The following is a 26,796-nucleotide window of genomic DNA, read 5'->3' as shown; positions in this document are numbered from 1 at the left end:
CCGCAACTGCGAAAATCTGGTGCGATAATACGTAAGTACCCTTTTTTCTTTTTTAATAAAGAATGCTTTTTATTGAGTCACTCTATAAAGTAAAAGATATGGAAGATGAGTGAAAACTTTGTGAAAGAACACAGACAAGCTGATTTCAGAAAAGCATTTGAGGTTGCTTTCTCTGATAGTGGTAATGAGGTACAAGAAGTAAAACCAACCTTGAATGCTTTTCTGAAATCAGTTTGTGTTTCTTTTGTAAAGCTTTCACTCTTCTTCCATATTTTTTACTTTTTAGAGGGACTCGGTAAAAAGCATTCTTTATTAAAAAAAAATTCTTTACTTATATTTTTATTTTTTACTTTTTAGTAATCCATCAGTGTTACTCTAAATGTTTATCGACTGAGTGAATCATCAGGCAAATTTCTTAACATGTGCATTTCCTGTAATGAGTCCTAATTGCAAAATGTACCTCTAAACATGCATTTTGTGATCCCTTGACAAGCATATGTAGAGTATGAGTCAAGAAAGGCCAGTTCAGCCATCCGTTTTATTTTTATTGTTTTAGTTATCATAGAGGTAATACCCTTCATATCACCTCTTTAGATTATCACACACACACACACACACACACACATATATACACAAACACATACTTTAAAAAAAAGAAAGAAAGAAAAGAAGGAACCATAATGATCGGGGAACCGTAAATGCATGATAGGAAGTCTTAGGAGAGTAAAACGGGAAACTCAGCAGTAATTTAGAATAAGCTGATAGGGGGTGGAGAGGCCAGATGATGATGCAACTCAATGGGTGTTGCTTCTGCAACCACGCAACCAATATGAGAACCATGACAGAACCACAGAGAGACAGAGCCATAAAGCCAGTTTCAATAAAAAGCATTCTAATAATAACAATTTGTAAATATTTCACACATGATATTTGTGTTATGAAAGCAGACATCCAACAATCTGGCAAACCAGAATTTGTCAAAATGAACTTTATCAGCAGCACTTGACTAAAATTAATTTGAAAAAACTGTGCATTTTCAGTTATAATCCAGTAAGCCTTGTGTTTTAAGAAAGCTTGACCTCTTGCACCCCACCCCCCGTATTCCCACTAATACAATCAACTGCCACATTCAGAAAAAAGAAAAAATGAAAAACATTCCTTACTGCCATCATTGCATGAAAGGGCAATTTCATTTCTGGTTTTGATAAACTATGCTTTTCCTTGGATTTGATTAATTGTGTTGATCATAAGCCATCTTTAGAAGGACATCTTTGTTGTACTATGTCATGATGTTAATTCTGAACTTTTTTTTTATTTTAGGCATTGCTACATTCCTTGTAAATAACTTAATCCTAACCAAACTTCTCAAACATATTGCTAGCATATTCTCAAAATACTGTACTTGTATATATTCATATTGTATATTTATCTCTGTTTTGTACTGTTAAGTATCTTAATAACTTGAATTGTTAGTTTTTTCTTATTTTTTAATTACTTGTTTTCTCCTCGGGTCTCCGCTGAAAAAGGACTCTCTAGGCTCAGTCGGACTAACCTGGTTAACAAATTAAAATAAATAAATAAAAAATTAAATTAAAAAAAATATTTCTGACTGCTACTGAACATGTATTACCAGTATAGCACCTGTAGTTGTCCAATTTTTCTTACTCAAAAATCTTACATGTTTAAACTTACTTTAGCAGCATTTGATCTTGTAGTTCATGTTTACATGAAACGTATTTGATTATCTTATAGTAGTCATCATAGGACAGCGACACTTATCCAAAGAGTTTTTGCAAAACATACTGACAGGTAAGTTAAAGAAACTGTTTAATGTATCAGGGAAAGCATGTTGTTAAGGAATAGAAGACAGGATACATGGTATTAAGGTGGTGTAACCATCTATGTATCCCTCACTACAGAAACATACAAACAGTCACAAGTGAAATTATGAGTAATAACTTGATGACAAAAGTACAGAGATATTTCTTTGCCTAGTATAAAAAAGGCTGAAATGTATTACTCTGTGTCTGTTCTACTTAGTTATTTTTCAAGATGGTAGCGTCCCAAAGAATTCATGCAGAGATTGCTATGTGAGACCATCCTGTTCATCTGCCTTCGAGAACCTGTACCTTTAGGTTAGGAGGGGAAATGAATTAAGGGTTTTGGCTATTTCATTAAGTGCTGGCAAGTGTGATGATAGCACTAATGTAAAGATGTTTGTTCTGGAGATTTATTTTATAACTTTAGCACTGATTTATTTAATCTGAATGTAGACTACAGATACAATAACATAAAAAAGGAAATGAACAAGGTTAGGGCACCACTTTGGTAGGCATGTTTTCCTTAAACTTAAATAATGCAGCTGAAGTCACAGAAGATTGAAAAAAACATTGTTTATTTTACAAAAGCTACCACAGAACAGTGTGACTGGCCACATTTCTTGTAGAAGTCAAGCTGTAGAAATGAGGACAACTTCAAACAACATTCTAAATTCTGTGCACAGAATATAAAAGGAGAAATTAAACAATTTCTCACATTGTGCTAATAAGGCTTCTGCAATAAGTTCCTAACTCCTTGAAGCTAAACAGATCGTTCATTTTTCACACTGAGCCTGACTAACCCACTACTGCCCTGCAAGTCAATCCAGTAAGGAAACTAGATGTCAGAGAGCAGCAGCAAGCAGGCCTTCAACAAACAACTGTCTGTGGCATTCTGGATCACCGAACCTGGCTTCTGACCATAAGCTTAAGTTAACTACTATACCTTCAAGGCAAATTATAAAATGATCAGCTTTTAGCACACGAATCTTACAGACAACTTGCACTAAGGCAATCAGTGCTGTGCAACCCAGGCAAATAAGGTAGGCAATACAAATAAACATGAAAACTGCACTAAAACTTCCATGGATGGAAAGTACATTATTCAGGCATGACATGAGGATTTTCAGAGCCTCTGATGTAACTTTTTCATAAGAAGCTACACCAGGGCAGAGTCTGATCTCTTTAATAAGCATCCTTTTTATTAACCATAGTATTCTTCAATTTGGAGTACAATTAGCATGTAACAGGAATATACTAAGATCATACCACCTTCAGCTTTTATGTCTACAAAATAAAAGAAGCACTATTAAGATTAATGAATAGCCACTGATCTATCCATCCATCCACTTTTTAAAAACTGCATGTCCTTGTGAGAGTAGAGGTTGTAGCAAGTAGAACCCAGAATACCAGTCTATGACTAGCAACAGTCTTCAGCTTCTTCTGAGGGACTCAAGGTGTTCCTAGGCCATCTGAAACATACACTATCTTCAGTGTGCCCTTAAGCCTCCTGCCACTGATACCTGGTACATATGCTCTGGGAGGTGTTTAGGGGTGATGTCATCCTTATTTGGTGCTCAAACCACCTCAACTGGCCCTTTTTGTATGTACAGATGTACAGTGGCTATGCACCAAGATCCTTTCAGATCAATGTGTTTTTCATTCTGTCACACAGAATGAGCCCAACAGCCCTACAAAGGAACCTAATTTCATCTGCTTTTATGTAAGATTACATCCCTTCAGTCACTACCTAACACTGATAACTATAGGTAAAGTAGGAACATAGACTGATCAGTAAATTAATTTGTCTAGATTTGTTTGTATATCCTTCTGCCCAAAACTCTCTCTGTGTTTTTTTTTTCTACATAAAACACCTCACAAGTGAGGCACATCCTGTGGCTCAGATCCCGCTTTACCAATATGGTACAGTTCCTAAGTATTGCTGCCATATCACCCCCCTCCAGGTCAATCCAACACTCCCCTCTGGCCTCACCCATGAATAAGACTGCAAGATGCTTTAACTCATCTACTTGTGAAAGCTGTCCCCTCACGTGCAGAGAGCAATCCACACTTTTCCAGAACAGAGCCATAACTGTCTACATAGATGTGCAGATTTGCATCCCAACCAGTCCATTGAAAACCATAAATATAAGCCATTTCAGGTCAAGAAAACAGCACTGTCTGCAAAGACGAGAGATGCAGCCTGTACAGCTTTAACCTGGATACTCTACAAACCTTGGCTCCACCTTGTCTCCCTCCACCAAAGGTGGTCAAACTTGTACTGCCACTTATTCCCACCCTCATCACCAGCCATTTCAGCACTCAAGCTGCTAAATGAACTACCGTCTTCTGGGATGTAGCAGGGCTTCATCCCTCTGCACTGCAGGATAATGTTGTAACTCCAGTAGAATGAAGGATCCCAATTGCATTCCTTGGAATTTCAGCAGACAGCCCTCCCAAATGACTACTAAGCTAATTACTCTCAGGGTGGTGAGGAACATCTGATGGGATTTGCTACACACTACATATGGAGAAGCAGCAATGTAGAAACTACATTTTATTACAAAATATATTTATTAGCTAAAATAATTTAACCAAGAGTCAGGCATACACTCCTAAGTGAACTGATAAATATACTGTCAACCTCCAGGTTATGTGACAATCAAATCTATATATTGTAGAATTCACTTTGCTTTACTTAAAAAGCAAACTAAAGTCTCATATTCCTCAGTGGCAGTGAGTATGAGGTCATGTTTTTGTGAACATGCAGTTTATCTAGCAAGCTAAAAACTAACCATGTGTCCTAGGCAAAATGAAGGATCCAGTTGCATACACAGGTAAATACTGCACTGCATTGAGACAAAATGGAAATAGACATTTTTTTAAACATTTCATGTGTTTAACTGAAGACTTGTCTATTGATTTCATTGAGATCATGGAATTGTTGGGGGTAAGAAAGTCTTTACATCAACATTCCACAGCTACAGAGTTTGTATATTCAGAGATGTAACACCAAGAAGAGCAGGCAGGATTGTCCCTGCAAAAAACACTGTTTTGCTTGTTTTCACTAAAGTCAACTTTTTGCACTGCCAGCTTAATAGTTTTGTATATATCCGCTATTATTACATAACTTCTGTTGTTTAATTTTAGATCCTGATGCAAAAAGTTTTAAACCAGCTAGATATAAATTTTGAATAATTTCAGATACATTCTACAGTCTGGGGCGTTCTTACAAATCATTGCCATCATCAGTTCTGTTTCTCATTAAACCCATTTTTCCCAGTTTTAAATTAGGGTTGCCACCTTTTAAGTGGGCCAAAGTGGGGCATGGGGGTGTGGCCAATAGGACACTGGCCATACCCTCTACCATGACATCACCACAGAAGCAGTGAAGGAGATGCTGTTATAGGTACAATGGATGGCTCCTGGAGTGGCTGGCTAGCTGGCTGCTGGAGGTGCTGGTTGGCTGGCTGCTGGAATGGCTAGCTGGCCAGTTGCTGGAGTGGCTAGCTGACTGGCTGGCTGGCTGCCAGAGTGGCTAGCTGATTGGTGGGAGTAGCAGCTGGATGGATGGCTGAATGAATGGATGCTTGGCTGGATGGATGGCTGGCTGCATGAATGGATGGCTGGCTGCATGAATGGATGGCTGGCTAGCTGCATGAGTGAATGGATGTCTGGCTGGCTGGATGAATGGATGGCTGGCTGGCTGGATGGATGTATGGCTGGATGGATGGATGGATGGATGACTCGTTAGAAAAAAAAAAATCTCGGTCACTTTTTTTGCGACTGTAGAAACATTTAAAACAAAGCGCTCCTACAGCCGCAATCTTTGCAGCACTCTTCCTGCCCCAATCCCCATCCCTTTCATGAATTGCAGCCAATTGCTGCATGAATTAAAGCACCCAAACCTAAGAGGCAGCAGCTTTGCCTGCAGATCTGGGTTGGTGACGTAACTGAATTGCCGTGGAAAAGCCAGAAGTAATTGTGGCTTTTCTACGACAATTCAGTGCGATTGAAAAGCGGGACTTTCCAAGTCCAACTACTTTGCACAGTGGGCAACGGGATGAGGCAGCTCAACCCGTGAGTGTCCCGCTGACAATGGGATGGGTGGCAACCTTAGTTTTAAATGGGGTTAGGATCATGTCAGGCATCACAACCTGTGTTGATTCAGAGCTACTCTGCTACCATCTGTAAATGTCAACCCTGGCTCCTGCAGGTCTTCTCTCACATAATCCACTCACCTCTTTGCTGGATTTCCTTGTCTGCCTGCAAGCTACCTCATCTGTTCTCTCCCCCCCAGGCACTGCTACAACAAACACAATACTCTTTTCTTGCTGTTCAAAGATGGCTCTCTGAATCACAATTAATATTAAATCTCAGTAAAACAGCTTCTTATTTTCCCACCCACCCAACATTCTACTCACAACATTACGTTTAACATCACCTCCAGTAATAGCACAGTCATATCTCCTGTCAATCACACCAAACTACTAGGGGTTGTTTTGTTATCAACAGCAACATGAAATTTGACATATATATATATCCAATACCATAAAGAAAGTACATAAAAAACTTGCCATGCTATACAGAAACAAAACTAACAGACTCGACCAGAGCCACTATCCCATGCACCCATCTCAACGCCACTCTTAAACGCCTCACCAATCGTCACCAATCTCAGAAAATCTGATCTTTCCAAGCTGCAAGCGTGTTACAATAAAATTTCCAAATTTGCAACCAATACCCCTCACAGAACATACCACTGCACTCCCCTTAAAACACTTAATTGGCTGTAACTTCCCCACCTCATTCTTTACAATCAACTTACACTAACCAACAAACTAAAAAAAACCCTGCTCTACAAAACATACTACACCCAAGCACCAAAACTAAACTCCTACGATCCAATTAAAAACTCCTATTAGATGTGACCAAAGCCAGTAATTCCACAGGTATATCCCTCTATAGCAAAACTATTGCCAAACATTGGAACAACATTCCCCCCAACATCTCAGCCACAATTTCCATTGCCTCCTTCAAAAAGGCATTAACATCCCACTTACAGCAATCATGGCTCTGTAACTGTGACAACCGTGATTAATCTGTTTTACTTCCTACTGTTCTATTACCACTTCCCTTTCTCCCAGCACTTTGCTACTCCCACTAATGTACATCTTCCCTTCTCTGTCCTACTTTTATTAACCCCACATCCCACCTTCCTATGCCAACTTATATTACATCCTTAGCCTTAAAATCCATCTACTGCAACCTGGTTCAGTAATTGTGACAACCCTGATTAATCTCTGTACTGCTGACTGCTCTCTACTAACTCACGCTCTCTCAGCACATTCCTTCCCCCACTAATGTACCCCTTCCCTTCTCTCTTCTACTTTCATTTACCTCTCACCCACCTTTTAACTTTACTTCCCCCACTAATGTACCCCTTCCCTTCTCTCTTCTACTTTCATTTACCTCTCACCCACCTTTTAACTTTACTTCCCCCACTAATGTACCCCTTCCCTTCTCTCTTCTACTTTCATTTACCTCTCACCCACCTTTTAACTTTACTTCCCCCACTAATGTACCCCTTCCCTTCTGTCTTCTACTTTCATTTACCTCTCACCCACCTTTTAACTTTACTTCCCCCACTAATGTACCCCTTCCCTTCTGTCTTCTACTTTCATTTTCCTCTAACCCACCCTTTTAACTTTACTTCCCCCACTAATGTACCCCTTCCCTTCTCTCTTCTACTTTCATTTACCTCTCACCCACCTTTTAACTTTACTTCCCCCACTAATGTACCCCTTCCCTTCTCTCTTCTACTTTCATTTACCTCTCACCCACCTTTTTACTTTTCTTCCCCACTAATGTACCCCTTCCTTCTCTCTTCTACTTTCATTTACCTCTCACCCACCTTTTAACTTTACTTCCCCCACTAGTGGACCCCTTCCCCTCTCTCCTCTACTTTCCTTTTCCTCTCACCCACCTTTTAACTTTACTTCCCCCACTAATGTACCCCTTCCCTTCTCTCTTCTACTTTCATTTACCTCTCACCCACCTTTTAACTTTACTTCCCCCACTAATGTACCCCTTCCCTTTCTTCTTCTACTTTCATTTACCTCTCACCCACCTTTTAACTTTACTTCCCCCACTAATGTACCCCTTCCCTTCTCTCTTCTACTTTCATTTACCTCTCACCCACCTTTTAACTTTACTTCCCCCACTAATGTACCCCTTCCCTTCTCTCTTCTACTTTCATTTACCTCTCACCCACCTTTTAACTTTACTTCCCCCACTAATGTACCCCATCCCTTCTCTCTTCTACTTTCATTTACCTCTCACCCACCTTTTAACTTTACTTCCCCCACTAATGTACCCCTTCCCTTCTCTCTTCTACTTTCATTTACCTCTCACCCACCTTTTAACTTTACTTCCCCCACTAATGTACCCCATCCCTTCTCTCTTCTACTTTCATTTACCTCTCACCCACCTTTTAACTTTACTTCCCCCACTAATGTACCCCTTCCCTTCTCTCTTCTACTTTCATTTACCTCTCACCCACCTTTTAACTTTACTTCCCCCACTAATGTACCCCTTCCCTTCTCTCTTCTACTTTCATTTACCTCTCACCCACCTTTTATATTAACTTAGCTTTGAGATCCTGTTAATTAGCATGGTATACTAAATAAGTAATTATTCATAATGTAGAACATATATAAACTGCTATAAGTCGGAAATTAAATACTGTATGTAAATGTATCTGGCTTTTACACTGCTAAAGGCTATCATGCTACTCTGTACTGTTACTGTGTATTTCAAAGTGTCTTATGTAAACAAAAGTGCCAGATGGAAAAGTTATATACTGTATTAGGCGCTTTTCTCCCTAGGCCTCCACTGAAAAGGAACCTGTGTCCAGTCGGACTTTCCCAGTAAACACATGTAAAATAAATCAATAAGTAAATAATTGCCCAGGTTTTTTGTGAAGGCAGAACAGAAGTACTGGTCTAACCACTGTTTTGTACACTTACTTGTCAGCTTCTTTGGTATTCTACCACACACAACACCTGACACTTTGTGTCAGCTGGCTGCAGTACCTTTGATTCTAACTTTGACCTCTTCATTCAAATTTCTCTTCTCCACAACTACACCTCCCAAACACTTGAAGCTGATCATCTGTTCCACTATTTTCCCTTTTATCTCCATTTTCCTTCTTTTGTTGCCATGACCACTGTCTTGTCTGTACTCAGTTTTATCCCATATGCCTTCAGTTCTACATTACAGTTCTATACCATTTGCTAAAGATCCTGCCCAGAGTCTGCCTGCACTGCCACATCATCTGCATACAGCAGTTTTACTGATCTGTCTCCTCTGATGTTTTTGCTGTGAGCTAAAACCTGATACACACAAACACTCCCACTGGGAACCCCTTTGTATAACTGGATCTTTGTATATATCAATGTTTCTGGGACTTTAAACCACTTTAAGACTGCTCACATCAGCTTTCTTAAGACTATAATGGGAATTACCTTACAATAATTTTCCTCTATGCCATTTCCTGTATGCTGATGATATAATCTATATTACTTTGTCATAACTACAAAACTATTCTGTGCAATCTTCAGAACAGCCTTAATAAGTTGCAGCCTTTGACTGTCCCCCCAAAAAAACAACTTGCTTTAAATCCTACAAAAATAAATAAATAAATAAATGTATTTATGTGTTTATTTATTTATTTATTTATTTATTTATGTTCATTGGATTTGCACAATAGGTAAGCAAAATGCTATCACTCCCTTCCTATCCCTCACTCATACTTTTCACACCTAATTGAACACGTTTTAAATAATATTTCCAATCTAACAATCACACAGAAGTCAGTGAACCAGTTAACTAAGAAAAAATCAAATACTGACAGTCCACCACAGCAAATAATAAAATAAAAAGTGTTTATTAACTGTTTTCATCCACCAAATATGGACTTCATCAGAACACACATTTTTATGCAAATACTCCACTTTAAAAATGTTAAAACATCAATTGACACTTCAGTCACATAAATTATGTGACAATACAAAAATCATAATAAACAATAATGATAAAGTTGAGTAATCTGATTATTAACAACACAAAACAAAAATATTAAAATATTTACAAATTTGTTACTATGATAGTTAATATACTTCTTAAAGCTAAAAAGAAACATTATACTTTCAGTCAGACCTTGTAGAAAAGCTGCATTTAGCCTAATCTGCTGTAATAGTTTTTACAAACTATTTTATTTTGCCACCATCTACCTCTTGGGTATCTTTCCACCATCTCTAATATAAATAATAAAAACTTTTTAAAAAGCTTGCAAAAAGGTTAATTTTTAAAAAGCTTGCAAAAAGGTTGATGCTTGTACAAGGCATTAGTTAAGTATTTTTAGTCATACTATAGCTGTGTTCATATATCCTTCTTTCCAAACCTCTCTGTTTTTCCTACATAAAGCACCTCACAAGTAAGGCATTTATCAACATGTACTACTTCTTTACTCTTTCAATTAATGTGTTTCTGACAAGGAAGAGATTTAGGATATTCTGTAAACAACACAAAGGCCAAAATCAATCAATTACACCCTCTATGGCTGCTTCCAATCTCACAGTCTCATAAACCCTCACCCCAGAGGGAAGAAAAGCTATCTGAAAAATGTCCTAGAACCACAAATTGAATAAGCCTTACCTCTAATAGCATACTCTGAAAGCCCTACAAATCTCTGCAAACAAAATTTTCCAGTTTATGCTTTCTTCACATAGAAACAAACTACTGTACAACCATCAAAGGACCAAATGCCTCTTCATAAGAGAGCATACCAACTTGTTACTCCTTGGCCGAGTCCACAAAAGTCTGTATGGTAACTGTGCAACCCTTTAGGTAACAAATGAATAATTAGCAATACCCCCTAACAACTTTCCACACAAACAATACCCATAAAAGCACCAAACCCAGGTCCACACTCTGTTCCACAGAACATGCATCTCACTTTACTCCTCCAACTCCAACTTAGTATTTCCATCTCTCAGTCAACTAATTCATTCTCTCCTTTCATAAGATATTTCTCCTTCCTATTATATAGACCTACCTCCCTCCCATCTTCCCACTTCCTTTGCTATCAAGAACCCTTTACAGAAATTCTCATGCAGAAGGGGACTTTGTTTCTCATTCTTTTGATAAAAGGATCATAGACTATGCCAGTGCAACATTTTCCAATATTCCAAAGGAAAATGCTTGACAGAAAGAGAAAAAAAGCACAGGAGTTGACTAGAAAAATCAGGAGTACCTTAGAAATGAAAAGGTGTTTGGAGTTTGGAGATCTATATGAACAGGAAGACAAACAGCAACATGGTATGGAAGACATGAATTCAGTAGTAGGAACTCAGAGAGAGAATTTACATGTTATTCCCAAGGAACTGGGCTAGAATAGACAGAAATTATATTTCACTGTAACAGGTGCATTTAATTAAGAGCTTTGACAAACATTCAAAAACTATTTTAGCTCATGCACCAATAATAACTAAGATAAAATGAAGGGTAAAGAAGTAAAAACTGAGTCATTGGTGCTTCACCACCTATCTGTTAAAAAGAAAGGAATTTAAGGAATGAGTAGTGGAAATTATTCAGGAGTTATTAGAGAAAACAGAAAGTTCTGCAGAATTTATAGCTAGTGAGTGGGATAAACTGAAAGTAGAATTTAAAAATAGGGTAGAAATAAAAGAAAAAGATATAAGGTTAAGTAACAAGAATTATTTAGATAGTCTGACTAGCATTAAAGTATTGCAGAATAAGGGGAATCTCACACAACAAGAAAAGGCACAACTCCACAGTGCTAAAGAGAAAATAAGGAAGCATTTGGATAATATGCATGAGTTTAAAAAGATTGCTGTTAACTGGTTTTTGATAACTTTAGAGTACAAAAATTTTTAGCATAACAACTTATGCAACAGAAAGTAGAAAGGTTTATTGCCAAACATAGGGAGCCTGTAACAAGACAAATAACCAGAGATTCTGTAAAGGTATTAGAGGTATTTCAGAAATTTTGTGAAAAATGTATAAAGGTTGGAAACATGGAAATCAATAAAAAGCAAGAATGGAAATATTTATGGAAGACTGAAATATGCAAAAGTTAGAGGCAAATGAGGCTTAATAATTAACAATTAAGATAGGAGATAAAACAGTGATGTATAACCAATCTGCAATAAATTATACAGAAATAGATGATATTGTGGTAGAAGTTTGGAAGCTAGGAGGGAAGAGAGTGATAAAGATGTAGGATGTTTTGTTTAACAGTATTTTAAAAGGAGTAGAAGCACCAACATCCTAGAAGAAAGCTCTGGTGGTTGTAATACCTAAAAATGGTAAAGACCCATCAGATCCATCATCATAAAGGCCCATTTCAATTTTAAACCATAATTGTAAAGTGTTTATATCTATAATGACTAAAACAATGGCAAAGGTGTTGCCAAAATTGATAGATATGGTTTTGTGGATGGGAGGTAAACATTTGCCAACATTAACAGAACAATAATATTTATTGTTGGTAAGCCCTGACGCAGAGAAAGCATATGACAGAGTAAGCTAGGGTTTTTTGAGTAGGACAGTGGAAGAAGCAGTTGCATTCCCTGAAACAATCATGATGTTAATTAGGAGGCTATATGAGGGATCAGAGGCAAAATTCAAAGTGGGAGGATTCTTCTCTGATAAGTTGTGTCTAAAAACTGGAACCAGGCAAGGGTGTTCTCTTTCCCCTTTATTTGCATTTTAGTTAGAATAATTGTCAAAGAAAATAAGGGACTCAGAAATTCAAGGATGTAATTCATATGGTAATCAAGAAAAGATGTCAATTTGCAAATGATATTTTGTACCTGATAAAACCAGAAAAGGGCATATCAGTGTTGTGAAGCATTCTGAGACTTTCAGTTTTTTTGTGGGGATATAAAATTAATGAAGATAAAATAAAGGTTATAGCTGTAAACTATGTAATACTCATATTTATGGAGGCATGAGAATATGAACTAAGAGTATAGTTTAAAAGGATTCTGTTATGGCAGCCAAGGGTATATGGGAAGAGAATAAAGAAAAGGTAATACAAAAACTGTGAAACTAGATGGTCTTTTCTATGGGTATGGATAGCAAGATAAATGCAGTTAAAATGTTTTATACACAGGTCAGGCATATTTTAACAACCAGTGGAGAAGTTTGTCATAGTAATTAATAATGAGTTAAATGATTTTATCTGAATGGGGAAGAGGGCAGGAGTCAAGTGGGATAAATTAATCCTTCCAATAGAACAAGGGGGGTTTAGGATTACCTGATCTGAAAGGATGTTTTAGAGCTCCACAGTTAAGGATCCTATACATAACACAAGCAGATAGCTACAATTCAAAGTGGAAAGGGATATTGATGGTGAAGTAGGGGGATATTCAAGAAATAAGAATGGGATTTTGGATACAGATCCTTAAGAAGAATAACAGGATCTCTTTGAAAGATTGGATGGCCATAGCATTGAATCCTAGTCTGTCAAGACCAGAGCATCGAAGAATGCAATTGTCAAAACCTGGCTTGATTGATTCTCACCTCATCAAATTGCCATAGTTGGCCAAAGGCTCAGAATTAGCATATTATATGTTGCATTAATTTATATGGATGTACCTCCTATGCATATTTCACATAGTGTTTAACATGACAATACTGTACTACAGACATACTTAATTTTGCGCAGATGGAAGGGAAATAATACCTCTTTTGGTATATATAATATGCTGTTATAATAATCTGTATTCATACTAAATTATGCACAGATGTCTGTGCTGTTGGCCAACTACTGAGATTTGTTGAGTTGAGATCCCAACAAGTTGGCTTTCGACAATTGTATTCTTTGACTCTCTGGTCTCGATAGAATGGGATTCAATGTTGTGGCCATTCAGTCTTTTCAAATAGATCTGAATAACAACAGTCATACAGAATATTATATTCATAAAGTGGAAGAAAATATTTTAAGAACTGAGTCAGCAATGGAATGGAGAAAGGAGGTTCTTCTGATAGGGATGACTGCAATTAGGGGTACAGAGAATAGGCAAGAGGGGGCTTGAATTTACTGCAGGAAAATGGCAATGGAGCAAATGTATTGGGAACAAATAATTATTGAGGAAAAGGTAATAGAATGGGAAGAGACCAAGAAGACATTTGGACTGCAGGCCAGTGATTAGCTTTCCTATCAAGGATTGATATCAGAGTATAGGCAAAGAGAAAAGTATAAGGGAATCCTAAGTGAAAGATCAGCTCTGGTGGAGCTTTTAGTTGAATCTAGAACATAGCTGCTGTTAAAAAAGGATATTAGTATGGCACAAAAAATATTGCGTGATAACTATTGGAATCAATCGGAGGTTAGAAAATATTGGGTAGAGAAATTGGATAAGCAATTCAAAAAGAAACAATTGGAGGATATATGTATGTTTTCCAAATATGCAACAAAGTCTAGAAGATATATGATGTTTGCTTGCAGGTATATGAATTGATATTTTATATCCTAAGCAGACTTCAAATAATTTTTTACTCAGGTAGATGGCAAATGTTGGAGGTGTGGTGGGGAAGAAACAGGTAACTGGGGGCATGTGTTTTGGAAATGTAAAGAGTTGGCAGATTTTAACAATTCACTACATAGTGCTCTGTCAGAAATAACTGGTGAGCAAATGGACATAACTAAGGAAATTATTTTTTTAGTTGGGCTACAGGATCTGAACTGTCTAGACATAATAAGGCATTGTTAAGTTTAATTCTGGTGGCTGCCAAAAAAGGCCATTACTAGAAAATGGAAATCAGTGACTAAACCAACTATATTTGAATAAGTGCATATTGTGACATAGATAAAAGAACTGAAAGTGGGATCTTTAGAAAAGGGTAGGAGCAAATCCCATAATAAAATTCCATAATAAAATGGAAATTGTGGGAGCAATACATGCAGAAAAATGTTTCAAAGGAGGAATGAGGTTTAAGGGAAGGCAGGAACTGACCGATTTATATAATGTTGGATTCATTATATTGTACAGAAAAATATATGTTTGTAATTATGAACATGGCTTGATTTCTTTTATATAAATGTAAGTTTGCCTATGTCACAAATTGATATTCAATACAGGTGATTAAAAAGATCTTTAGAAAAATGACTTTCCAAATAACTGTCCCATCCATATAACCTATGTATGAACCACTTCCTCATGTTTAAATTACTGCATGCTACTCTATTAAGCTTTTTGCTCTTTAAGTACTATATGATTACTGTACTGCGCATACAAATTTTATTTCATTTTTTTATCTTTTTTGTGCTGCTATATGAATATTGTTTCACTGCTTTATTTTATACTCAGTTGCATAGACTGTGGTTGAAATGGGTCTCTTATGGATCAGCCCAATACCTCTGTAAAAAAATCAATCAATCAATAAATACAATAAATAAAGAAAAGAAAATAAGGTATGAAACAATACAGAGTATGCCTACTTCACTTTTCTATACATTACGTTTAATTCAGTGTAGTAGTATTATTAATCAGTTGTCAAAGAAAAAAGAGCAGTGTTAGCAGGAAACATTAAACCACTTATCTAATTTTTATACATAAAATGTTAAAGATACAAAATCATGGCAAACAATAATTCACCAGTGAGAAACATAAGATAGTTTATGCCCGACAACTGTATTTCCTAGAGTACAGGTTGATGGTCCTATGAGTAACCATGCGGTACTGTAGTACATTTTATATTTACCAGCATTTTTTTCTTTCCATTTTTCATAACGATTTCAAATAAATACTTATTATCTGATGCTTCAATTTCCCGCACTGACTGGATCTGTGGAGAGAAAATGACACGGCTTCAGTGAAGGACATGGTTGCGCACACATCATTATTTACTGACCTTCGTTTTCAACTGCAGTTTACAGTCTTTTTTTGTTTCTGCAGGAGTTCTGGTGACTGTTCCATCTTCCCATCAAAAAAATCATGAATATAACTCTTGCCTTTCACTCCACTGCCTCAAATACTTTCCCTTTCATGTTTACTCTAGCCCCTCTCCACAACTTATCTGTATCAATTCCTTCTGTTTATCCCTTCATTCCCCTAGTCGACTTCACTGTAGCTTTCCAAACCAAAGGGTAAAAAGGTCACAGAGACAAATGCTTTAGTAAAATCTGCAAGAAAAACCCAGGCATGCTAGAATTTTTGCTGTGTGATACAGTAAACTTCCTGTAATGGAGGCCCATGGGATATATGCAAATGATCCCTTAAGGACATCAAGTGTTTCAGCTACATGGCTTCTGAATGTCCAAGAGTTTTACACTTTTTAACACTTTATGGTTGCATCCAGGCCAGTAAAGCCCTCCACTAGCTGTGGACTATCATGTTTTGACCTTTTTATTGACCTCATCAGCCCAGCAGTGCTCAAAATCTAGTATTTTTAGCCTTTTACTGCTTCAGCTTCCTTTTAGTCTATTATATTCTTACCTTTGTAAGTACATCTTCATTGCTACAAATGCCATGATAGATAGGGAGAAGTCCAAGAGGGAACTGGCTTCTCTAAGACAGGATAAGATGCAGGGACCAGATAAACTACTTTTAGGGTCCTCAGTAATTTGGTCAATATGCTTGCAGATTCTGTGATGGAGATCTTCTACAGAACTTTCACAACTGCATAAATGATTTAGGATAGGACAACTAGAATGGCTGTTTCCTTGTACAAGGAGAGGAAACTGACCTGTTAGCTTAACATCAGTGGCAGGAAATGTATGGACAGAATACTGAGAAAAAGTCTGGTTGCTTTCCTAGAGAATAGCACTCTCCAGGACAACAACCAGCATGACTTCATGGAAAGAAGGTACTGTTAGTCAGACCTGATTCAGTTTTATAACTGAGACACAGTAGAGATTGATAGGGGAGGACTAGTAGACATGGCCTACCTAGACTTCATCAAGGTATTTAACTCAGTCTTGTAGAGATGGCTTCCAGAATAAACTACATGGCTTGGGTAGGATGAAGGCTGAGCAAATGGACTGGTGCATATTTCGAGGACAGGACAAAGAGGGCTTTGCTGGGGGAAAAGATGATGTCAGGGATATGGAATTTAACAAACTGGAGCACTGCAGTAATCATTCCTGGAATTAGGGCGGCCGCGGTGGTGCAGCAGTTAGCATTGCCACCTCACAGCAAGAGGTTCTCTGGTTCGATCCTTGACTGGGGTGCCTTCTGTGCAGAGTCTGCATGTCCTCCCTGTGGTCACATGAGTTTCCTCCAGGTGTTCCGGTTTCCTCCCACATCCCAAAGACATGCTGTAGGTGGATTGGGCACACTAAAATTGACCCTAGGTGTGAGTGCATATGTGTGTGTGCCTTCTGTGGGAGGTTGGGTGCCGGGTTGGCAACTCGACACTGTAAAACTCCACTGCCAGTCATGAGCGGACAGGTGATCCACTGTGGCAATCCCTAACCAGGAAAAGCTGGAAGAAGAAGTAATCATTCCTGGATTTGATGTGCTTCATCATGTTCATCTTAGGCATATCTGAGGAGATAACATAGGAAAGGATCACTGTTTTCATTGATGATCCGTAGTTAGATGCAGCACTGAAGGACAAAGGGAAGGATTTGGAAAGGATGCCCAATTAGGCAGGAAGCAGTAAGATGAGGTTCAATGTAGACAAATGCAGAGTACTACACTGGGTGCACGGGAGCACCCTATGTGGAAATCAGCTATGGGAACTGTTACATGATGGCAACTGAGTAGGGAAAGGATTTGGAGGTGTTAATTACACCAGGACTTGACAACAAGGATTGTAGTGAGAGGGTATTGGCAGCTGCAGGCAAAATATCTGGGTTTATACTCAGATACACAGGAAATGTCATTAAAGGTACAGCATCACAACATAAAACATTAGATAAATAATGCCAACAGTGGGAAATGATGACTTTTAACTAGTAAAACAAATGGAAGCAAGCTACTTGCATCCTTGTTTCCCTACGTACAATTTTTTTTTCAACTTACAGTACCAGAGAAAGTGGAAAAAACTTTCTTACCCCCAGAAAAAGGACCGCTATAATATAGAACTAACATGGATTTTACTAAAAGGAAATGAAACGAATCTCCCTCTGAACAAACTACCACCTATGGAACCTTTGTATACTCTACCATCAGGGGAACAGGTACCAAAAGCAAAATTGTAATGTTGACACTCTACTGGGTTCTGGCAAGGTTACACCCCGTGCACTATGTGCCATTCTGGAGGCCTCACAAAGAGAAGGAGAGCTGGCTGCTTAAAAAAAAAAATGGTGAGCACCACCAGAGAGGGGGGGGGGGGGTGCATGATGGAGGAAAAGGTTATGACCATATAATAGAACAGCTATCCCTCTTCTTACTACATTCCAGAACAGCCAAGGATGGATGCTATGGGTTCTCAAAATCACAAAGAGTGCATCAAGGACACATGTCGGCTTGTCCTGAACAAGCTGAACAGAGGGGGGGTAGTGTCCACTGGCAGCAGATTGCAAAGACCAGCTACTCCTTGGTTCTGAGCAAGCACATCTTCATGGAAAATATACTAGCTACCAGGATTTAAAATACACTACCCAAAAATAATATAAACTTCGCTAAGGTAGAATACTTCAGAAACCTATGAACTACTCTTCTAACCCAACCAAACAACTTTTATTAAACTATAAAATCGTGATAGCCCTACTAAAATATTTTCAAGAAGGTCTTCATCAAGTAAACTGGAATAGCTATCATAAATGAGATAATGCACACCATCACCTCATCTCCATATCTTTTTCTTTTTCCTACAGGGGGCTAGAGGTTTTTCAGGGAGTTTTACTTCCTATTAAAAAGCTCTTACACTTCCATGTTGAGTTTTTTGGCTTGTGCTACTTGCCATAACAGCTTACCTTGTATCATCAGGTCCATGCCAGGTAAATGCCAAGTACCTGTTTTTTATTCTTTCATAATGAGCTAGATGGGGGTCCTTCTCATAACTTTTCTTAAGAAGCAGGAGCCATCAAAGTTTCTGCACATACACCAGCATGTACTAAGTAAGGATTATTTGGGTCTATATTATATCCTCAAACGCTTAAAAAAGCGAATGCTGATTGATCGAACTTATTTTTGTGAAACTGCAAACTATCGAAGCAGCAGAAACTCAAGTTTTTTCCTAGGGAAAGAATTTGGTTGTCCGTTTCTGTTGCTTCGGTATTTTCAGTGTTATGGTGGAAAGTTACCGGTCGGATTCAGGTAAGTGTGCAATTGTGTGGATGTAAGTGTTAGGGTGATTTAGGTGAGTTAGGGTTAGGGCTCGGGTTAGGTGTGTGTGCGATTGAGTGGACATGAGGGTTAGGGTGGATTTAAGTGAGTTAGGGTTAGGGAGCGGGTGAGGTGAGTGTGCGATAGTGACGGACCTTAGGGTTAGGGTTTGGGTTAAGGTAAGTGGGTAGTTAGTGGTGTGTGCATAGTTTAGTGTAGGGTTAGGTATCAGAATTTAGTTGTATGTGTGTGGATTTCTGTTTGTTTGGTGTGCTTGTGTTGTGTGTATGTGTTTTGGATCAGCGATTTTTTTCCCTGTGAAAAAAATCGCTGATCTGACAGTTTGAGATTGTAAGCTTTCGCTTAAATTAGGTCGATCAATCAGCGTTCGCTTTTTTAAGCGTTCGATGATATAATATAGACCCGGATTATTTCTATGGCATTTTCTAGTTTAGACATCTTATTTGCTCTTGTAATGGGAGTTGCCTTCTAGGCATCAAATTCTCTTAGAATATACTGTAAAGATTGGCTTTATTAATAACAAATGCTCCACCCTCCAACTTGATCTCTGGTCTGATCAATATCCTGTTAAATTGATAGAAATATCTTAACCCTGGCTAAAAGTCTCCTTCCATGTCCCACATTTTTTATGTCCACCTATACTATTTTTTTTTTACAGCAGACCACGTAGAAAAGAAGGAGGTGGTACTGTTATTCATCAGAAATTACACTAGTCTACCTCACACTCTAATAGCAAAAAGCGATTTGACCCATAATGATGATGATGACCCAAACTGGTAGTAGTTCAAATACTGCTGGACCGACATATTAAACTATTTACTGCTACAATCTATATTTTCTGTTCCACTAATTGAAACCACCTGAACAACATTCTTCAACACACTAAGTATCATACAGGGGTGGCTCGTGCTATAGAACTGCATGACTGCAGCCCTCCCACCTCTGTAGAAAAACAAAAAGTAGCATTTAACATGTTGAGTCTTTCGGCTTTTCCTGGTTAGGGGTCGCCACAGCAGAACTCCGGTCCGCTAATCATTGGCAGAAGATTTTTACATGCCAAGTTGCCAGCCCTGATGCACAACCTTCAACGAAGGTACGCCCATTCATGCATGTCTCCACACAGAAGACGCTCTAGCTGAGAATCGAACAGGACAACATCTTACTGTGAAGCGACAATGCTACTGCAGCACCACCACCGCAGTAAACATATTAAAAAAAAAAAAATAGAAAACTTAAACGAGTCCCAGAATCTCTGCACACATGCGCGCACGCACTCGACTCACAAACACAACTCCAGAATGTTTTGAAAGCAGTCTGGATAGGGGGAAAGGCAGAGATGCCCCACAGATGCCCAGAAGTCTGTGCGGTGACAACTGCACAGAACAGAGGAACATCAGACTGCATCATCTGCAGTCTGAACCACTGAGGAGGTGAGTCTTCTGCAGCTGGACCAATCAGGCTCTTGCAGGCAGGACTTTACTATGTGTGCACAGGACTTTGGAGTGTGCATGGTACATTTGGAGCTAATGGGAGCTTTTGCATGAAGACATTGGAGTGAGCACAGTACTTACTGTTGAATGGAGACTGTACGTTCAGGTAGCTTTCAGTGCAGCACTGATACGTTTGAATCGATTCATGGAGTATGCACATTTATTTCTATAGGTAAGTGTGTTGCCTGGGATTAGGGGTGTGTGTGTGTGTGTGTGTGTGTGTGTGTGTGTGTGTGTGTGTGTGTGTGTGTGTGTGTGTGTGTGTGTGTAATGCCCCAGTTGCTACATAGTGGTGGGTACAGAATAAGGCTTGAACCCTGTACCTTGGGCCCAAGTGGCAAGAGCCTGAATTCCCTACCCACCACCATTTGCAAATAAAATGCAGATTTTTGCCTCATATTTGTTCTGTTCCTCATAAAATCTGATATTTCTATATTTTTGTTTCTTAACACAGCCAGTAGTGCAGTGGTAGCATTGTTGCCTGACTGCTACAGGTTGTCTGCTTTGATTCTTGGCTGGGGTGCCTTATATGTGGAGTCTGCATGTCCTCCCTGTGTTTGTGTGGGTTTGCTCTGGTGTCCTCCCATCTTACAAAGACATGTGTCTGGGGTGTTTCTTCCTGTGCCTCTGCCAAAAATTGGCTTCTGTTCCAAGTCAGACTTTCCTGGTTAACAAATGTTAAATAAATAAAAATGACAAGCATTGGAATTTCAGACTTCATATTCTTCAAAAAGTACATGATAACACAAAATCTATTATTATAGCAAGTTTCTAAGTTTATCAGATGGATATTTGAAATTTGTCCCTATTTTTGGGACTGTATTTCTCCATTATTGGCTTTGTCCAGGTTTTATGTGCCAAGGTTGAGAGCTATGGTGATAACTGAACTCACTGAATATGTTTGGGGGCTGTATTCCCCCATTACTGGCTTTGTCTACACGTTTTTTTGCTAAGAGGTTGAGAGCTATGGTGAGAACTGAATTGACTGAATATGTTTGGGGGCTGTATTCCCCCATTATTGGCTTTATTCAAGTGTTTTGTGCTAAGATGTTGACAGCTATGGTGAGAACTAAATTCAGTAAATGGTAGCCATTTAAGTTTCAGTCTTCCTCTCTTTCCTAAAACAGATGATTTGGCATAGTGGTATGTTGCTCTGACTGTTTTGCACAGGGTCATGGGTTCAATACTTGGCAGTAAAATGTGTGGTGGTAACACAGCATTTTATTCTAGCAACTTTCCAACATTATACAAGCAATGTTTAAAATGTGTCCCTGTTTTTTGGTCTTTTGCCCCCCCCCCCATATTTTGGCTTTTTCCAGATTTATTGTGCTGCAAAGTTCAGAGATACAGCAGAGTGTCAAGTAGATTTTACAAGAAGCTGAGAGCTGCAGGGGAACAAAAGTTTAGTGATGCTTATGCTGATTTGGCTTGCATTGTTAATAGTACAACAGGTAGTGTACTTGCTTTTGATGCAGAAGGCTTGTAGATGCATTGCTGATACGGTACTGTATTGTAAAGGGGGTGGATGCTGCAGTCCTTTTTGGTGAAGATACCTAGTAATGATGAACCTGTTATTAGTTTGCCAGCCATTCCCTATTGCAATATTACTAGCTTATCGTTTTTTTAATGCAACATAAGCAATTTATTCCTCAAGGGCAACAGGTACTTTATTTGTAGATGAAACAATGAAATATAAAGTTGTTTGCTAGCAGCAGCCTCTTCATTAGTTACAGATTTCTTTAATATGGAATTATTTAGATGACTTTTACTTCTTCAGAGATTGTGCATATTTACTGATACTGGTGGACTGTAGAAGTTTGAGTAGACTTTTATGATAGAAATGTTCGAAACTGGGCAGTTTTGTCGTTATTGGTGCATGCATTTTGTTTCATTGTTTACTGGAAAATTTTCTGAACTAGGCTGTTTTGTCGTTATTAGTACATGCATTTTGTTTCATTGTTTACTGGAAAAATGTTCAAAACAAATTTAAAACGCCCTGTACAACTGTACTATATTGTGCAAGGAATATAATTTTATAATTTAATACAATTAGAAAGGTGTATTAAAGACCACGTGTATGTTTCATGTGCAAGAGGCCTATGATTTGAAAACAGCCCAAAATTAATCTTTATCTGCCACTGGCAAAATGCATTTTCTCTGAATGTGGGTTTCAATGCTGTTTCAATGAATGTGAGTTTCAAGGGCAGAGAAGTTTTAATGCTAAGTCTGTTTTCATTGTGAGATTGCATTGCTTTGCTTGCAGATGTCTTAGTGTTTGTGCTGTAAAATGCAAAATAAAACTTTCAAATGAAGTCCAAATCAATCATCGTAGAAGTAAAGCAGTATGCACATTAGTGTTTATGGTAAATGGGGTGAAATAGCCAAGTAATGGTTTATTGGAATGGCTGTAGGGGGGAGGCTCCATTCGACCATGATTTTGTGAGGGGGAAGGGTGGCAAACTCAGACAGCCTGGCTGAACTATACCTCTCAACTGTCCAGATTTTTACAGAACGAATAGATTTTTGCTTCTTATTTTTGGTTTGTTCCTAATAAAATGTGTTGTTTTCTGACAAATAATTTAGGAATTAAGTCACTAAATAATGACAGACACTGAGTTTCAGACTTCATAACCTCCAGAGAAAGGCATGCTAAAGCAAGACCTGTTATTCTATTAACTGTCCCAGTTTATACAACAATTTTTAGTACTGTTTATATGTTCCCCCAGTATATTTGACCTTGTCCAGATTTCCTGCATTAACAGGTTGAGAGGTACATGCAAATAAATTTCTTTAAAGAATTAGGCATATCCAAACCTCTCAACTGTCCCTGATTTTGGCTCAAAATATTGCTCTTCCCCAATAATCCCGCTGCACAATGGCAATTTTGGAAGAAAACGTGGAGGGTTTACAGTTAAGAAATAACTGTAATAATCAGAGTTATAGATTACTTTTATTTCAGAAATGCATGTAGATTCTTTTATTTTGTCAGCTGCTCAAGTTAGCAGTACTAATATTAAAAAAGTGTCCATTCTTTGACAGGTTCCCAGCTGTATTGTGTGGCTATTTTATATTTTTGCATCAAATTTTTGGTCTATTTTTCATGAAATTGTGTTTCTGGCAAATTAGTGGCAAATCATTAAAGACTGAAGTTAAAAAAATAATGACAGACATTTGAGTTTCAGATTTCATACCCTTCAGAAAATTCATACTGGGGGCGTGGCTAGGATGCTGAACTGATAGCTGCACTTCATTTCAGCTCTCTTACCTCAATACAATTCCTGACAGGAATTTTACAAAATAATATTTAATTTGAAGAAATTTTTATTACTAACTTATTTCTAATAACTCTGAGCATCTATAAGAAAAATTTTATTGTCAGAACTTGAATAATTCCTGTCAAATTAATTACTGGAAAATCAGCACCAATATCAGCTTTACAGCATGAGTCATCTAAGGAATACAGCACAAGACTCTTCTCTCAAAAAAGACCTGCAGTCTCTCATTACAAATGTACAGGAACTTACAATAAAAATCGACAAGATGGACAATAAAATAGATACTTTTAAAGAAAAGTGCTCACAACAACTGGAACAGCTTCAAGAAATGTTTACACAGCAGAAAGGACAGATATCACTTATTGAACAGTCATTAAGTGACATTGACACTAGAGTTCAAGTAGAAGAACAACAAACTGAATTCTTACTTCAACAGAATACATATTTACTAGAAAAACTTGATGATATGGAAAACCGAACAAGAAGAAATAATATTAGAATATATGGTCTACCAGAAAAATCTGAAGGGGACAATATGATAAACTTTCTTACCACCTGGATACCAGATGTAACAAAAATACCTGAAGCTCTTTCATATGGTATAGAACGGGCACATAGATCACTAGCAGCTTCTGGAAATGCTTCTTCTCCGGTAAGAACAAGCCGAGATCTATAATTGTGAGACTTTTTCTACACAAGATAAAGATCTTATATTAAGAAATGCTTGGGCAAATTCTCCCATCAAATACAATGATTCATTAATAAGATTTGACAATGATTATTCTACAAAGGTGGTTTCAAAAAGAAAAGAATTTCTACCAATAATAAAAACCTTGAAGAAAAAGCAACTGAAAGTCCATCTTTTATTTCCAGCAAGACTGAAAGTTTTTCTACCAAATGGAATAAAAATCTTTGAAACAGTAGATTCAGCAATAAAATACCTTACCAACAACAACATCCTAACACATGAAGAATCTATGGACTGGACAATAAGTACAATCAAGAGAAATGCTGAAGTAAATAATTGGAAAACTGTTGAGCAAAAGAAAAAAAAACTAAAGGACAAATAATCTTACATATGTTATATTCTGTAAAAATCTAAATAATAATACTAACAACAAAAGAAAAGTTCTTACTGTCTTCAAGTTACACCAAAACAGGTACTGTTTTCAATTATATTTTAAATGACAAAATTAGCATAAATGTAAATACATTTATCTTAAATCACATCAGTATACTAAGCATAATTTAAACATTACTCTATTTTTCATTATTATCCATCTATTATTTTCATATTCTTAATCAGAGTAATCAATGCATAATAATGTTCCCAAATAGTTTATTTATTTATTTATTTATTTGTTTATTTTCTCTCTCTGTGTTTTGTTGTTTTTATTTTTCTCTTCTTTTTATTAAATCTTCATTAACTTATAATACTTTAATCAGTATATGGTTATATTGCTTAATAGGTATAGTAACGGCTGCTATATAACTTATTATTAGTTACATCCCTGATAGTATTACTTTTTATAAGTTAAAAGTGTCCCTGTTTGGATAAACACTAATGCTGGGCAGAAATGTGTTGCTTTTGAAATGAAGTATTTCAGTTAGGATGTATCATAAGACTACTTTAAATAATCTTAAAAGATGTTCTGCCTTTGACCCATATGCACATACTGATATAGTCCAGTGAAAAAATATGTTTTAAGTGATATTTTGAGGTTATAAGTCAGGTGTGCTGTGGCTCCAGACATCCGGAGTTGAAAGATGCTTGTGACTAGCTTAGATATCCTGTTGTCTTTTCTTTTGTAGAGAAATAAGGCATAGCATGTTTAAAATGCAAAGTTTGACAGTTGTGAACACTACTCCACAAACTAGAGTGCTCACGTGCCACTACATGAGTTTGTCACCAAATAAGAGGAGGGAAAAGAAAAAAGAAAAAACACATACCTTTTCCCCGCTTGGTTCTCGAGACAATTTAACAGCCACAAACATCACTAGAAACTTGAGTTACTTATTGCTTGTTGCATTTACTTGTGTACGCTATACCCTGACTCTTTCTAATTGACGTCTAGTCAGAAAATAAGCTAGGTTCACATTTAAAGATACAGAAACCTAAATTCCTTCTAAGGAAACAAATAATATAAAAGGTTCATATAAATATACACAGATATTTATTTTTGAAGCACTTTCAGTTTATGGCTACTGATGTCTTCTAGCACCTTGATAAATAAGGACATATATCTGCTTGTCTTTCTATCAGTTTAGATTTCCAGACATTTTAGCTATCCCTTACTATGTTTTATACAGCAGAGTTTAAAAAGCAGAAATTAATCATCAGCAAATAAAATCACTGCTGTTTTACAAATTCTCTAAAGAAACTAGTAAATGTCAAGCAACTGACAGGTTTGTTTTGGGGAGGGTTGCCATTTCCCACGCTGGTGCTCCTGCATAATACTACTGATGTCCTGCTGCCAAGGTATGCCCTCGGGTGGGCAGGTGGGATGCAACAAGAAGGTTGGATGTGCATTTGGCAAATCAAACATTTAGATGGCGGTATGGTATACTAGATGGAGAAAGTGGAAGCAATGATTGTATAGGCAACTATAATGAGTAACATAACAACAGCGGATTTGACCCAGTGTGTCAATTATACAATGTTTATATCCCATGTGGCTTTGGGCTTTGTCGAAGCATCTGTGTTCTACACACATATTGAGTTGGATCTGATTTGAGTGGAAGGGGGAGAGGCTTAGCCCACACCCTAATTTGTTACTGGGTTGCCATGCATTATGGGCATGCATTGTGGTAGGTACTCAACGGGCTATCCATCCTTAGATGGCTCATGCTGTTCCCGTTTGCTCATCTGAATGGTGACTGCGGTTGT

The 26,796-nt window shown here is 37.6% G+C and overlaps 1 protein-coding gene across 1 annotated transcript in view; it reads right to left on the bottom strand.

The window, feature by feature from the left end:
- The window catches only part of LOC122800112, a 300,532-nt gene that overhangs the window by 103,869 nt on the left and 169,867 nt on the right, over positions 1–26,796 (bottom strand). The window contains exon 4 of the mRNA XM_044069633.1: positions 15,612–15,695. Coding sequence (XP_043925568.1) covers positions 15,612–15,695 — 84 coding nt within the window. The remainder of the gene's footprint in view (positions 1–15,611; positions 15,696–26,796) is intronic.

This window comes from Protopterus annectens, chromosome 4.part0, assembly GCF_019279795.1.
Source record: "Protopterus annectens isolate FY-2018-M chromosome 4.part0, PAN1.0, whole genome shotgun sequence".
In the NCBI taxonomy this organism is placed as follows: Eukaryota; Metazoa; Chordata; order Ceratodontiformes; family Protopteridae; genus Protopterus; species Protopterus annectens.
Note: the sequence above shows the minus strand (reverse complement) of the source record. Positions and strands in the feature narration are given on the sequence as shown.